The following is a 16,983-nucleotide window of genomic DNA, read 5'->3' as shown; positions in this document are numbered from 1 at the left end:
GGAAATGCTCCTGCTTTTAGCATTTTCAGTGAGATAATGGAAAAGAGAGAAATGTATTTGGAAAGCGGTCCTGAGCTTGGCGTCAAGACAGAAGAAGTGAGAGAAATTGATGAGGGTGATTTTGGAAGGGGAGAGGCACAACATACAGTATATGCTCCTACACATATAGCCACACAGACAGATACACAGTGCCCTCCATAATGTTTGGGACAAAGACCCATTATATCTTGTTTTGCCTTTGATTTGCCACAATTTTAGAGCTGGAATCATACAACTAACATTCATGCACAAAAATGCAGAAGCTACACTGCCACATGCAAATCACTAGTTAGCCACAAAACAGGATGCCCAGGTTACAGTTTTCCAAGAAGTACTTGAAAAAAGGTCTTGTGGCAGATGAGATGAAGATTAACTTATGTCAGAGTGATGCCAAGAGCAAAGTATGCAGGAGAGAAGTGAAGGAACTGCTGAAAAGTACTAAGAACGCATACCCAAAAAAGGTGCTGATTTAATATATATATATATATATCAGTGGAGGCTCCTCCATAGAGGTGGAGGAGGCCTGGCCTCCCCAATAATTTGAGAGAAGAGAGAGATTAAAAAAAAACAATAAATATATTTATTTTATTTATTTATTTTAACAAAAAACATATTTTTTATTTTTTATATTCATATTATTTTAGTTTTGTTCATAAATCTAAATTTTCCCATGGCTAAAACCCAATATTGCAATTGTAAAGCAACAGGCCAGATTTCCCTATCAGTTTGTATTAAGGGAGGCCAGGCCAGGCCAGGCCTCCCCTAGGAAATGAGATTCTCATAGAAGTCAATGTAATGCATTTTTTTTCATGCCAATATGTGATTGGCCAGATCGCTGAAAATGGGTGGGCAACGGAGGCCTGGCCTCACCATGCATTGTGTCCAGGGCTGAAAGATTGACATTTTGTTCGTCCAATCACATGCTACTGGTTCATTTGGAATCAACTATCCTTTCCTTTCCTATTCAACACAGAAGCCATTTTGAGAATTCGCTAGTCACTTCAGTCAAACAAACACTCGCCATAGTGGCTACGAGTGTCCTATCAACTTGTGCTTTTCAGGGAATTTAGCGAACACCCCTGGCTATCATCCCTGGAGTTTATAGCTCATTTGGCTTTTGCTTAAAACTACCTCGGAAGTCGGCGAGATTCTAGCGCAATTTGAGCTCTTGGGCTGGAGATATGCAGATTCCAGATACTAGGGAGTGAGAATGACATTCAATAGGTCATGTTAGACACCATTTGGGATTTATTGAACAGTTTTATTTTTAATGTAGTCCATTTCGTTTTATTACAAGTCAATTTAATAATCTTCCATATCAAATTACCGAATTGTTGCTCTGTGAGGAAATTCACTCTAAATACGAATAGAGTGCTGCCCTCTAGTGGATAACGTTAACGTTAGATAAAGCCAACTGGAACCATATTTTTACATATTTTATATTAAATATATTGAATAAAACTACATATGATAAAGAAAGTGTTATCTTATCTTTTTTATATGCTAAACTTGATTAAATTGGTGATTACCTGTTGAAGCTGTAGAAGAATGAAAAATGTAAGCTAAACAAAATTGTTTTTAACTACATAATTAAAATTCCTGCCTTTTACACGTGTTCACTTGGCATTTATATTACATCCAAATGTCATTTCTCAGCTTAATTATCAGGCAGGCTCATAGACTTACAGCAATGTCATTTCTTCAGGAAGGCACAAGGCTAAGCTCTGCACAATGAATTTCATCAGCCAGAACTTTCTGACTGTAGCTTACACTCCAAATAGTATGCCTTTGGCCAGCACAAAGACAGATAAGAGAACAGGGAACATTCCATCGCGAGTGAAGTGAGCAAGCGGAAAAAAATGGCCTCCTCAATTCTGGAAGTCACCAGCCTCCACTGATATATATATATATATATACACACACATTCTCCAAGCACTTTATTATGCAATAAAATACTAAGCATGACTACTTTCATTTACATAATATTGCTGTATCTCATGGTTATTATGGTGTGTATAAATCCCGCTGTCCTTTCTAAAAATGGACAAAAATGTAACCACGTGTGATCTTTTTATTTGAAATCTCAAATTGTGGATCACTGAGGCAAATAAATAAATGATGGATCTTTGTCCCAAACATTATGGAGGGCACTGTACACATGCATGCACACACACTGCATTAAAAAATGGGGAAAGTTGCATTCATCTGCAGGGGCATGGACTGTGGGATCAGAATTCTACAACTCTGGGAAACTTACTCTGAGGGAACTTTGGTGGATTGTCGTTGACGTCTGTAAGGGTGATCTTCACTTCTGTTGTCCCCGACAGTCCCCCCATGTGCCCCCCCATGTCTTTGGCCTGAATGACCACATCGTACTCCTGCCGTGCCTCTCTGTCCATGTTTGGTAGGGCTGTCCTAATAATTCCTGTAGACAGAAGGCATGAAGTCAGACAAACCTGTACACGATTATAAGCTAGCCACTTAGACGACAACCCTTCAGCCTATATAAAATGGCTGCAGCTAAGAGGGACTGGGCCTGGTAAGTATTTCTACAGGAGGCCACACAAGAAAATAAGATTGCTGCTGTAAATTGTCTCGGGTTAGCAGGGTGCTTGTCCTTCTTCAAGTACATCCAGTACCAAATACAGTGCCCTTAGCACTGTGCTGATGGAGGTTCTGTCTTTTGGACAAGATTTTAAGCTACGCTTTTAAATCACTGTGGTCATTGTACTTATCAAAACAGAGGGTGTGTTACTCTATCCAGACCCAACTGCCAGCCTATCCACCTACATTTATCTGTTTACCATTACAGTTAATTGGCCTGTAACCCTTCTCATTCATTACACTCCCTGCTTCAAGACATGGTTATCCTAAGAGCAGAGCTTTCCTTTGACCCCTCTTTGAACACAAAAAAACTCCCCAGGCAATACAGAACTTGTTTGAAAAGAAATATCCGGAGCAATGACAGAGTCAACGAAAACGTCTGTGGGTTTATGGAAAATGGCCCTCAGTTGAAAGAAAACATGCCTCAATCTATGGACAGAGTCCCTCGGTCTACCGGAAAAGTATCTGTCTATGGAATACGTCTTTCAGACTCAGATGTACTTTGTTAGCTGTAGCATGCTAACTGTGCACGTTCAATAGTACAGCTGTTGCTATTTTGTAGCTAGTTAGCTTGCCACCGTTACCTTCGTGGGCACTGGCATGTTTGTTTACAATTCCCTTCGAGCATGACCCGGAACCAAAATTAAAACACGGACAATCCTGAGAGATGTATCCTTTTGTCGAGTAGGCTACATTAATGTTTTTCTTCAACTGAGGGCCATTTTCCTTCAACTGAGTGATGTTTTCCATGAACTGATGGACGTTTTCCTATTTTTGCTTGGCATTATGCTTGAATTGCAGATAAACCCAAAACAAATTTGAATTGGAATTTTGGACACAATCCAAGGAAATATACAGCTTTGGTTTACTAGTATGAATTCTCTCTCTCTGTCTCTTTTGCTAGCAGTTCTGGCACAAAATGATTTTTTCCTGCAAATCAAATTGGTCAAACAGTGGGCAGAACTCTCCAGAATAACATGAAAAAGATATTGACACGTGCAAGGCCCTACGTTCACAAACACACTCACACTATCTCTATTAAAATACATATTATATTACGTGCCTGTTTGTGGCTCCACTGAGAAGTATGGTTGACCTTGCAGGATGCTGTAGACCAGCCTGGCGCTGTTCCCATACGTTGGGTCATCTGCATCTGTAGCAGTCACTTGCATCACTGAAGTACCTTGAAACCAGAAGACCACAAGGTGCGGTGAGAACATGGAGGGCCGCTTGTTAGTAGCCATCATCACTTAATACCGGCTTCTAAAACGTTTCTTGGTGTGTGGCACACCAGGATCAATCAGATACTTGCTGCTGATAATGAGCATATCCCCTGACATTAAGTTGTGGGTTATGCATTGTAACAGTTGCCATTTTATGTGAGCCAAACAAAATATGTTACAGGTTGCTTCCCTGGGTTTAATAGAGCTCACCCAAACAATTATAGGCTGAAAATATGGCAGAATCATTAACTGACACTGGTGCATCATGGTTAATATTCCTCAAGTTCAATGTCCTCCAGTGCATTGCTGAGTTTATTGCTTATCAATGAAAGGCAGAAGGAATTACAGGGAGTAAAACTAATTCCCAAAGTCTTGATCATTTCAAATCAATTCACTGGCAATGTTTACAGCAGCCAACAGATCTAAATATATTTGAAATTGGCCTGGCCTAGAATCCTATCCTGAGCCCACAGCAGCATCATTTACATTGTCAGCCAGCGGAATCGCATAGTAACAGATCATTACTCGGCGACAGGCCTGCATTAAGGATGATGTATTGCAGGCAGTTGGGTTCGTACAGCCTGTACTCACACACACTATCACAGTGCTAGCAGCTTAGGACTGACCAGGCCTGGCTTCTAAAGACCACAGCAATAACGCTTTGTTCTCTTTTTGCTCCAGTCAGATCTGAAAAAATTCTCAATGTGTGGCAAAAGGTTCACTCTTAAAGGAAATGCGACAGGCTTTCAAGGATGCACACAAAACGCACCAGTGTCATCAATCATCAATGTTAGACATCTCTAGTTCAAGTTGTTTTCTAGTGTACAGCGCCTGGCCCATAACTTTCATGTTATATTTAAAACCCTTGGCTGTAAAATGGAAAGACTAGAGACATGACTGGATTCGGTCAGCATTTGTCCTTAACATTGCTTTGAAAATAAGTATAAAGTGTTCATGTTTTTCTTCAAAAACAGTTCAACATCACTAAACTGCGATACTAAAGAAAAAATACTGGGACTTTATTTGAATGTCAAGGTTAAAGAATATTAATCACAAAAAACAAGGTTTTAAGTCACATACTTGCATTTGCTGAAAGCCTCAAAAGAGAGGAAATTAAATTGAGCAGTCCTAACGTTAACATGAGCCTGCTATCCATCAAGGCATCAGCACCGATCTCTGACAACATGCTACAGCCATGTACAATGTCTCTACTCTACGTAAAACAACAGATTGTTTAAGATTCAAACCTTTCAAAGAGTTCATAATCTTAGAGTAGTGCACTGTAGAGTGTATTGGCAATTTTTATAAAGCATGATTTATTTCCAACATGTCGAATGCGTCCTCTTTGGGTCCACATAGCTTGCATCACTCTTTCAACATAGCTTGCGCATAAACTGTTGGTACATAGCATACAATTTTTAAATAGACTTAAATAGATCCTGCAAAAAAGTGTACCCTAAGTGAGCACTTTTTTAGGTATTGTTTAGACAGCTTTTTTATACTTATTAAGCTTATTAAACTATCTTCTGCTGTTGTAGCCTATCCACTTGGAGGTTTGACACACTGTGTGTTCAGAGATGCTCTTCTGCATACCACTTTTGTAATGCATGGTTATAGATCACATTTCTTCCCCATTCTGACTTTTGGTCTGAAAAACAGCTGAACCTCTGCATGCATGTATGCATTTAGTTGCTGCCACCTGATTGGCTGATTAAATATTTGCATTATCAAGCTGGTCTAAAGGTCTATATTAGCATTATCTCTGAGTGTATAATGCCCTCATTCATATAGGCCCACTGTATGTCCTTCTGGATAAGTGTAGCAGCAGATATATAGCCTTCAGTATGTACGTATATGGGCCTATACATAATTATTAACATTTGTCCAAAAGTAATTGAGCAATTAAACAAATGCCTAACTACTTGTGTCATCCACAAATCACTTGATTATCATTGTAGGAATAAATGTTATAATGTTGTCTGTAACATATATGATTACTGTTGTCAAAGATACCTTAATGAAGAGCATAAAGCAAACATAAAGGTCTCATGTTAACATAACGTATATAACTTTTTTTTATTTAGAATGTTCAATTCACCACAGTCATGTTGGCAATGTGTTTCGCCATGTTAAGAATTTTGAGGTCTAATTGAAATTAAATCTAATTTAATAAAATGTACAGTAATTAAATTGGCAAAAGCATGCATGCTTCTGAATTATGGACATAACGAGTCGTCTTACGTCGGGATCCATTGGTGTTAAATAGTTATTTTTGCGGCAAAAAAGTATTTTTGGAGTATCCATTACACAGAAATGGTGCAACGTAGCAATACCAAAAACTGATTAATTTTGAAACTGGTGAGATATTGCGGTTCGAAATTTGCTGTTTTGAATGGACATGACAACCAACGCAAGTGTGGTGCTAGAAGTGCTATTGTGAGCACTTCTTTCATCTCAGGCAAAACCAAACTTACCAACATTGGACATCTCAGGAACCCGGGCATAGTAAGGGCCATGGAGGAACTCAGGCGGGTTGTCGTTGATGTCCTGCACCTTGACAATGAATTCTGAGGGCGGCTCCAATGGCTTGTTGGTGTCGCGAGCCACCGCCTGCGCTGTTAGTGTGTATTGAGCCTGCTCCTCCCTGTCCAGTGTCTTTGTGGCATGGATATTCCCAGTTTTGTCATCAATGACAAAAATGGTGCCCGCACCTTCCCCTGAAAGAATGTATTTGATGTTTCCAATTCCAGAGTCAACATCTGAATGAAGCTGGAAAGATGGGCAGCAGTCAGTATAATGAATGATATGAATTCATCCTGAAAGACTATTACAGGACTGGATTCAGTCAACATTTATCTGTGCCTTATAAATGCAAAAAGTGTTACAGTTTGGCAAATCCGACTATGGAGATCTTGCCAAACTGGGTTTGAGAATAGAAAGAGGAAGCAACAAATACTGAGGCAAATGCTGAATGAATTCAGGCCATAGTATGCAGTAAAACAAGAGAGCTGCTCTAAATAAAGTACAGTAAAATCAAATGATTATTTGAAATGCAAGAACATAATTTGTATAAGAGAAGTGTTATTGTTTTGTTGCATTTGAAAAATGGAACCCCACAATCAACAATTTTCCTGGAATTAATATCCATTGCCCTTTACCTTTAAAGCTATTGAGCTATTTTATTTATTTATGAAGTTGGAAGAAAATTGACAAAGTCAGCATGTCTTACTCATTTCATACTGCCCTTACTATGGCTTATTGATTGATTGCTAGAAATGGTTGTGAACAATTAAAGTGTAATACAACAATAGAACCTCTTGACCCTGTATAATTCTATCCAATAAGTGGTTGTACCACCATGGCCCTTGAAGAATTAAGGAAGAAAATTCATAATCATTATTTCTTTGGGCCTATAAATCACCCTCTTTCCCAGATGGCAGTGTCTTTGGGGGGACTTTCCATTATTAAAAAGAAAATCCAATTTATGACCTTTAATCAACTTGGGCACTGATTGCTTTTGTGGAAGGAATGGAGGATATTGCAAGGACTCTGTGAATAATGAAAGTCCTGCTGACTTTCTGCATAAGTTACCCAGGGAAATAAAGGTTACAATCATGCTCACCCGTCCCACCAGGACCGGGTCCGGCCCTGTGTACTCCTCGATGACGAAAAACTGATTCCAAACCCATCCTCTTTTGGAGCGGTGGAGAACCTGCCCTTCCTTGCCCCTCTCCCGATGTCTGTGCAGCGAGAGTCTCCGTCGGTGGGCATGCTCCAAGGGCAATGAACCGTGGCTGCACATCGCCGCACCCAAGCACATCAGGAGCACCTGCAGTCCAAGACCCTGCCGCATCCTGCTGTCGTCCGCTGCCCAACGGCTTCCTGTGTGTCCTTCAGGGACCTGATTACAATCCTGGAGACTATCCAAAGGCCTTCCTGACGCTCGCTGGGAAGCCGAACCTGACCTCACCCGTGAATTCCGCTGTCTGCTCTGTGATTCATCGTTGCCGTTCCCTTTCTCGCACAGTCAGCTTCCGGTTCAGATTCTGAAACGTGAGACAGGAGAGAGGTCCATCTTCAATCACAGGGAATATTAATCGACTTTACAAAATTGAAACATATTAATTTATCTTCTAGATTGGTATGCTGCGATAATTAATGGAGAGAGGTAACATTAGGACATCAATCCACTGTTGTCCTATGATATAAATTGAAGAATTCCCCACATTCTGACTGCTTAGGAAATGTCACACAAAACCTTTAGAGAATCAGAGAACTAAAGCAGTGCTTTTCTTTTTTTTGAGATTATCCTTCCATCTTTCCCGCTCAGAAGTATATTATAGTACATCAAGATACCAGCATGAAATATCATCCCCTGATCCTTTTGCAAGGGTAATCTCTTGAATAACTGAATTTTAACAAGAACCCCAAGGATATTTTACATTTCATTTCAATATGATGTGCCCAGTGAATCTTCAATTCAGCTCTGTTAAGTGATGTTTGTCTAATTAGTTTTTTTTATTTTTATTTTTTTATATTTTCTATTTGAGGTGTCAAGTCAATCCCATGATAGGCGTTCGTCAGTTTTTACCAAATGAGTCTGTAGGGGATTTTCTTACCCAGTGAACTGCTAATAACCTTCAGCTGCACTAACTGCTGTGCTCCTAGTGCTTGGAGGCTAGAAACTAAGAAACTGCTTAAAGACAGCTCCCAAGTCAGTAAATGGTTGAGTGCAGAGAAGCAAAACAAATCTCCACCCTGTGTGTCACACCAATAAATAGAGTCTACATAAAGTGCATCCACCAGTGAAGTAGGGTAATGGCTGCCCTAACTCAGGCCTGCTGCAATTCTGCCAGCTCCCATAATAAAGGCTTGATAATGCTTTTCACAGCACCAGCTGTAAATTGGCAGGCATTCTGAAAAAAAAAGACATTTCTCTTTTCTTAACCTGGTTAAGTTATTGACCAGGCACCAGAATGTCAGAGCTCTGTGCTACGTGAAGGAATGTTTTTATTGCCTGAGGCCCATGTCCTGGGAGGCACGTTTCCTGTCGAAATACTTCACACAGTCGAGGTGTTCTCAGAGCAGACACTGAGTCAAAACACCAGACAGAAAGAGGGAAAAAAGAAAACTGACACTGTTCCAAGCTCTTGTCAGCAAATCCCGGGGAAAGGCAAATTAATTTTCAATCCACGTCAAATCAAAGGACAGAGGTAGAGATTAAACAAGCCTTAGACACACAAACAGAACTTCCTTGTTTGAGGTTAACTTGACATGACTGACATCTACTGGGCTGAGAAACCCTTTGATCTGAGCAACTGTGCTTCATTCTTGGGGATTTGGGGTTGACTTGTTTCACCTTCAAGGCCCCTGTTTATTGTAAGATGTGCTATCCCTTTTTGTCAAACCTTAAGAAAATAAATAGAAATACAATAATCTGAGTACAACCTCCCATCACATTTAGTGGGTTTGTGGATCCCACCTGATATTTTCAGCAATGATTGTGGTACTCCCCCACACAATTTAACTAAACATCCTGTCATCACATGACAAGCTGAAGCAACTAACAAATGGTTTAGCTCCCTATTGATCCGGATTTGAGCTTGACTTAGCTGCGACATTAGGTACAGAATAAGCAGTTTATCCCAAAGTCACTCAGGGGTAGTAAGTGATACACCAGAAGTGCTAAGTTCCTCATCCGTTACAGTAACACAGTGATTATGAAACATGCATTTGGCATTAATCTGGTCAGCTAGACAGCTTTGTTAGAATGCATCTCCACTGGGATCTTTAGAAGGATACCTTAGCTTAAGTGAATGTGCAAAATATATCAACACTTGATAGCATCTTGTCAGTATGAAATTGGGGATGGATATATGACCTGAATATTAAGAGGAAGCATATGAGCAAACCCAAAAGAGCTGATTGCAGTACTCCTGTGCAAAACAATATAACACATAACAATATCATGATATATTGAAATACCAGAGGCAGCATTAGTGGCAGAAAGCAATTATACACTCACATATCACATAATTACAAATTTAGAGATACTGTGCCATTTCCTTTGGCTATTTTGCCTTGTCAAATGAATACAAAAGGCACTGTCAGGTAGTACATCCATGTGCATAATTTCAGCTTGCTCTCTAATCCTTATTTTGCTGTAGCTTGCATCATATGTGGCTTGAGAAAGTTGAGGGAAAACAGGTCTGAAGATAAAATGAGTGAACTAGTAATGCAGGACAAAGAAAATTCCTCTGGCAATTTAGAGTAAGAGCAAGTGACTACAAGGAACAAATAACCTTGCCAAAAATTAGGAAAAATAGCACAAAATCTTGATTCATTTAGCATACCACAAGTCTGGATTCCCGTACAGCTAGCGAGACATTTAATGTATTAGAATGCCAAAGAAGAATGTGGTTGAGTCTGAGTTAATTTAGTTGTTAGTGGGGAGTTGGGGATGCTAGAGTGAAGCCTTACTGGGCTGTCAAATAAAATGTGATTTTTATTAGTAGTACATTTATATAGTCATTCTCATTACTATATAAGGTGATGACACATTATATCCTTCCACCCAGGGTTCTCTAAGGATGCTGTTTTATTAGACCTTGCTCCATGATTCTTTGTCATTTTCCTGAGCATAAATAAATGCGTATTTACACTAATATTTACCTCTCCATTCTTTGGTATTTGACAGGTAATTGCCCCCACCCCTACAAAAGCCAGTTCAGAGAGCACAAATTCTGAAAATCAGTGATCAGCTCTTGACAAATATTGCCTTTGGATTAAAGTTGTTTCCAAAAGAGGCTGGCTTGCAGCAGGCTGTATATTTTTCTGAACACCCCTTTCACACTTTCTGTTTAATTAAATAAAAAACATTTTGCCAAAATAAAAATCACATCCAAATGAACTTAATAATCAGTCAAGGCAAGCATAATAATGAATTAGAAAAAATATTATATATAATCTACTGAAAGCAAAGATAGGCCGTGAATGCATAATTTCATCTGAAAATCGATCACATATCAAGATCGCTTTCTTTAGGTGAGAAGCGATAGGCTTGTGGAAAGGACAACATGTTTAGCTTCTCATGGCCAAGGTTTGTGACCATTAATAGAAAACCTGCTGACTTTGCCCATAAGAAGAAACCTGATACTCAATTAGAGAGATTAATTGGTGCGAGTGTTTGTAAATTCACCCCACACCCACCTCCATTCGCTTACCTACCACAACAGAGCTGAACAGAAGATATGTACTAGCCAATGATTGATATGTGGGATTTAACTGCAGAGCCGGTTTCATAAATATGCTAATAATCTAATCCAGGTGTTGTCTAGAGCTGCTACAGCTGAAGGGACACTGTACAGTGGTTGCTTCTTGCTTGCTATTCCTGTAGGCATACAAAATCACCACAGTTCCGTGGACAGCAGCTGGTAATTGGGCGACTGAGCAGTCATGAATCATTGTTCTGGGAGCAATGGTGGAGGTCTACTTACTGGCAAGATGGAGATTGTGGGAGCATCACTGAGGACTAGCACTTTAAGTAATGTTATTTGCAGAATAGCCCTTGGCTCAGCTCTTCCCCGGTATTTGGAAGGCAATATGCGGCCGTGGAGCTGAAAGCTTTATGGCCACATATCAGCTTGCCATGCGAAATGAAGCTTGGCCGTCAGTTTCAGTTACATTGGAGGATGCCTAGAAGAACAACACCGAGAGGAATATCTCAGCATCTTTCCCCTAAATACCTGTCTGTAAGCTTCATCTGGGAATGGAATGTGAAATGTAGCTTTCGTGCAAGAACAAACTCATATCTACGGTTGTTTCAATAGCTCTTTTGATAATTTCTGACCTGTTCTGTCATAATCAGTCGGAAGTTGTGGTGGCCAATTTCAAATAAATAAATAAATAAATAAATAAATAAATAAATAAGATGTTTATGTAATTTTTGGCTGTTTTAGGCTTTCATCTTAATTTTGTAGAACAATACCTTGGCTTTCATAATATGCATGTCTTAATGCCAAATTCCGAGTAAAAATATAATTTTTAAGCTTTTAAAATGCAAGATAAATGCAAGAAAGTTAAAGTAACACCTGAGTTGTTTGGAGGTTAGCCAACTTGTCCACGGTCATCAGTCACCATGCAGTCACACAATCACAACCAACAATTTTATTGTGTTGGCTTTCATGATTCATATGTCTCAATGTCAAAATAATTTTGTAATATAGTTTTAAATATTTAAAACGTAAGATGACAAGGTAGCCACAGAGTTCTGCATCACTTGGAGGCTTGCCAGCTTGTCACTGTTCACCAGTCACATGGCTAAAAACCATATCAGCTGTATTCGTGGCTAAGTCATTCAGTTTCATCAGATCTTACTCAAGAATGTATTTCCTTTCATGGTCTGTATGTCTTAATGTTAAGAGTAAATGTTCAGAGTAAAATGATAGTTTTATACATACAATGACGACGTATAGCCATAAGTTTTGTTATGCCAGTTTCAGTAGTCTCCCAGCCTCATGTAACTACCATCTTACGACTGATTTTGATAGAGCAGGCCACATTTACAGAACCAAATTAATATGAATTGCGATTAAATTAGATTGTGATAGGTCTATAATACTAATTAACCGCTGTTTTCAATTATCAATTTTAGATCCACTGCATCCACCATGGATTCAAAAATACATAACATAATACAATACATAATACAACTCACACTTATTTAAACCATATTCCAATTCATTATAAGCATTTGCCTTCAATGGTTTCCATAACATGGTTGCCATTAACCTCATATGCATTTTTAGGATATCTAAATGTTACTGTGCCACCCATTTGTGAAGAATATTATTGGGACTCACTGGTATGGTATAATTGTGATAATAACCATTAGCTAATTACCACATTTGAAGTGTTTCTGCAATGTTAACAGTTTGGCCTTAAAAGCAGCCATCAGAGGCCTCTGCAGTAATGTAGCTTTTCAATTACTTGAAAGACACTAGATGTCTATAATTAATCCTTTGAGGTTAGAAAGCCTGCATTTCTGCCCTTCTGCTAGACATAAAGGTTTATATTTCTTTCATATAAGAAGGAGTAACTGCTTCTATTTTTCCACATATTCAAAGGCTCCAACATCAATACAGTGCCTGCAGACCTAAACTTGCAAACCTTTTCATTTCCTTGTGCAAGGCCAACAAGAGGAGTTGCCTCAGTTTTAGACGATGGAGTCCCAAGGGGACACGGGCAGGAGTTAACCGCCGGGTCTGGAATCGATTTTTGGGAAAGAGGAAAATAAAATGCCTGGAATTCTGTGTCTGAGCCTGAGACCAGCTAAAATGGTAACCACACATGCAATGGAAAAAGACATATGAGAAGGGAGAAATGCAGGGACACACACAGGGTTAACTCTTGTGTGAATTATTGTGCAGGACGGAGGAGTTTAAGAGCCATATACAGCATTCTGCTGTATCGGATCTCAGATTTCTCCACGCCGCCAGACGTAACATATCCCAAAATGTCTGCATTTCATTCTTTCCCATGTATTTCCTCAAATGAAAAAAGGTCTTCCTGCCAAGACATCAGCTCATTGATGTTCTTATTGTTTGGGAATGACAGGAATAAGGAATGTAAAATTGTCAATGTTTCTCTTTTAATAAGGAGATCTACTGAATGAGTAATGGCTTCATCTGTGATTGATTTTTAAATGTTGCAATGGAGAATTTGATACGTGGCAAGTGCAAATATTGTGCCTTTTATTTGGAATTTAGAACCAGAATTTTCTTAAAAGTGTGGGTCCATATGTGAAATTCTGACTGGGTAATCAGGTTCTTCAACCCCTTAAGTCTCACCAGCCCAGAGGGGTTTTTTTTCCAATCACTATGGTAAAAGGATATATTGTTCTCACGGTTCTGTATAACCTATGTCAGCATGCCATTGCTTTAGCAACAACAGTTCCTTAAGTTGTAACATGTGGGTGGTAAAACAAGTGTGAGGTGACCTTACCTTCTCTGCATTTTGGAAATCCACATACTAAGAAATAAGGTAATGTCAGTGTCCTTTTCACATGGACAGCAGAACAAATGTATAAGAGTTCTTGTCTCATTCTAGATATGTGCTAATTCGGAGAAACATTGATAGAATGTCAATTGCTTACGGAGAATTTATCTGGGGGAATTATCATTGTTTCGCCATTGTATACTTCTACAAAAAAACAAAAAAACATTATCTATGTTTTCTACGGGCTCTCTCAAACCCGATGAGCCCAAGTACAACCGTCTGTGTAATTTAGTTGCAGAGAAAATGTGTTACCCCCATCCGTGTGTAAGAAAATTCAGTATAAGTTCAGCTCATCAAAGAACTAACTACGGGCATGTTATTGAAGTGACGACTAAAAAGCATTTTAGCTAATGACAGTACGTTTCCAACGGCATATAATTTGTTGGGCTTGCTTAAAACAGCACAGCATGTATTTTCAACACGCACGCGGAGTCAGGTGCTCTTTGACAAAAACAGTTCATGAGATTTTATGAGGTAGGGGAAGGTGACACAAGGGAGGAAGTGCAAACACCTTTTCTCAGGCTAAAAAGGGTTGTATAGTTTAATATGCAAAATGCAACATTTTACACCTTACCCATAATATCATGTAGTTTTCATTTGTCCTTTTGGAGTTTCCAAATAACATTTTTGGGAAACTGCCTAGACATAGATTAAATACTCGTTTTCGGTGATATTGTCCTCAAATTTCTCCAGTGGTGTGACTTTCTAAGCACACAAGCCACAGCAATAATCGGTATCCAGTCAAAAACGTAAAATCTTTTCAGTGAGAACTTTCACTGTGCTTGAGCTACTGTAACTTTGTTTCAGTACCATTTTGAGTAATTCTGACTCTCTGACAAACCCCAAAGTGTTACCTTTCAGAAGAGACCAGGATTATGCCTGTAGTCAAAAGGGTTCAAGAATAGTAACTAAATCAAAGCAGAAAAGACTGACATTACAGGAGAGATCCCTTTGTCCTCATTTTCTTTCACTCTACTTCACTTTTATTCAGGCCATTCTTAGTTGTCCAGTTATTGAGCCAGAGCACTGCACAACTATTATATTGAGTACAAAAAAGCAAAAGCCAATGTATCACCTTAAGTGTTATTAGAGCTCACGGTGGGTAACACACTGTCAACCTCGACTGAGTGAGAGCATGGCCATTTAAAGGACATCTACATTCAGTTCATTCGCCATGGAGCACAACATTGCACTTAGTAAAATTATTGTTCGGAAATGCACAGATAATACATATTTTCTTTGTTGATAATTGTACAATGGCAGTGAAAAAAATAATTAGTACTTAATACTTTATTTATCCATTACTTTTTTGTTACATTGGCAGATGCATGTATACAATAGCAGTGCAGAATAGCCACCCACCTCACAGATTGGAAGTTTGTCAGCATCCCCACTTCCCCACAACCTCCAGATACATATGTTGTGTCAGCACACCCCCACTGTGGGTTCTACATGCTCAAGTGTCATCTCACAAAACAAATATGCCATATAACAGAATAACAGTAGGTCTGAGAAAAGAACAATGTACAGTGCATGAATTGACAAAATATCTCACTGTAAATTACTCGAGATTTTTGGAAAATCACAGTCCATCAAAAAGAACAAGACAGAATCTCCCAGCATGAAAATATCACATTTCCACCTCTGTTTTATTAAGGCTTAAAAAGCCTTTTGATGTTCTTATAATAGGAAGGGATTGTTCTTGCCTTACTGTTAATAATGCTGAATCAGTAAGGGCACATTTTACCTCATTAATAACACCTGTTGATGACAGCATACCGGTAGGGAGCTCTCTGAAACAAGCTTTTGTAGTGACTTTTTGAAAATCTTTTAAAGTGGGCTTAGGTCTAATATATAATTAGACAGCTGTAAGCTTTCAATGTACTTTTGTTTTGGAGATATAAAGTAATGTAATATTGCAGCAATGATAAGCAAACAACGGAAAGTAGAGCTACGATTCACTTATCAGTCATTCTGGTAGTTTAGGCCACACTTTATTATTTATGCACTTCACATCCACTGCTAATATGTATCTTTTTGAATAACAATTCCATAGCCTGTATACTGTCAGTCAGTTCTGGAGATGAGAGTTAATGAGCCATATTACAACAATTGGTGGTCTTGGCTGAGGAAATTACCCATCACACTACAATATACAGCACAATATTGGGAAGGGGGCTAATTGAATGCAAAACGAAAGCCTACATGCTGTGTGCCAAGATTGATTTTAGCCTGATATGATGTTTGCATTCTCTTTTGGTATAACATTTTCCAAGACATTTTCCTAGACATTTTCCTCAGCCCCAAGATAAAGCTCTTTAAAGTGTGAGAATTCTTCCTCTCACGAGAAAGCTATCTTGATTTCTAATGCCTAATCTCATTGATTCAATGAGCAATAAATGATGTGATTTCCGAGGCTGCAAAATAAATAAATAAGTCAGGGATTTCATGTGGTTTCAAGTGTGTCTTTGAAGTACCATAACATCTAAAAACCAGCGGAATTGTTCTGATGGATTTACAACCCGCACACTGCAACATGGTAAGAAGGAATTGCCTTGACAATGCCATTCAAAAGCATGCAGCATTAATTTGTATCATGTAAATAATTTTGCCTTGATGACAGTAGTAACTTTGAAGCAAACAAGTCATGCTGGCGTATCACTGGGTCAGGGTTTCATACACAGTACAAAATGTGACCTGAATGTATTATTTAAACAGCAGACAGAGGATATCACTCCAGTGCAGTGTGTAAATATTTTCATAGAAATTTCTGAAAATTATTTGTCATTTATTATTATATACTATTTACTGTAATGTATTATTTATTGATGGACATCACGTGGATGTTGGGAAATCATCTTTTCTGTTCTTATGGAAAAAATCCATCCATCCATCCATCCATTATCTGAACCCGCTTATCCTGATCAGGGTCGCAGGGGGGCTGGAGCCTATCCCAGCATACATTGGGCGAAAGGCAGGAACACACCCCGGACAGGTCGCCAGCCCATCGCAGGGCACACACACCATTCACCCACACACTCATACCCACGGGCAATTCAGA

General features: G+C 39.0%; 1 protein-coding gene across 1 annotated transcript in view; it reads right to left on the bottom strand.

The window, feature by feature from the left end:
- Positions 1-16,983, bottom strand: part of LOC133111573 (cadherin-11-like) — a 51,180-nt gene that overhangs the window by 11,962 nt on the left and 22,235 nt on the right. Inside the window, exons 2-5 of the mRNA XM_061222036.1 lie at positions 7,489-7,912; positions 6,341-6,635; positions 3,707-3,826; positions 2,297-2,464 (exon numbers count right to left, since the gene is read on the bottom strand). Of these exons, the coding sequence (XP_061078020.1) occupies positions 2,297-2,464; positions 3,707-3,826; positions 6,341-6,635; positions 7,489-7,719 (814 nt within the window). The 5' untranslated portion in view covers positions 7,720-7,912. The remainder of the gene's footprint in view (positions 1-2,296; positions 2,465-3,706; positions 3,827-6,340; positions 6,636-7,488; positions 7,913-16,983) is intronic.

Source organism: Conger conger, chromosome 15 (genome assembly GCF_963514075.1).
Source record: "Conger conger chromosome 15, fConCon1.1, whole genome shotgun sequence".
NCBI classification, from domain to species: Eukaryota; Metazoa; Chordata; class Actinopteri; order Anguilliformes; family Congridae; genus Conger; species Conger conger.
Note: the sequence above shows the minus strand (reverse complement) of the source record. Positions and strands in the feature narration are given on the sequence as shown.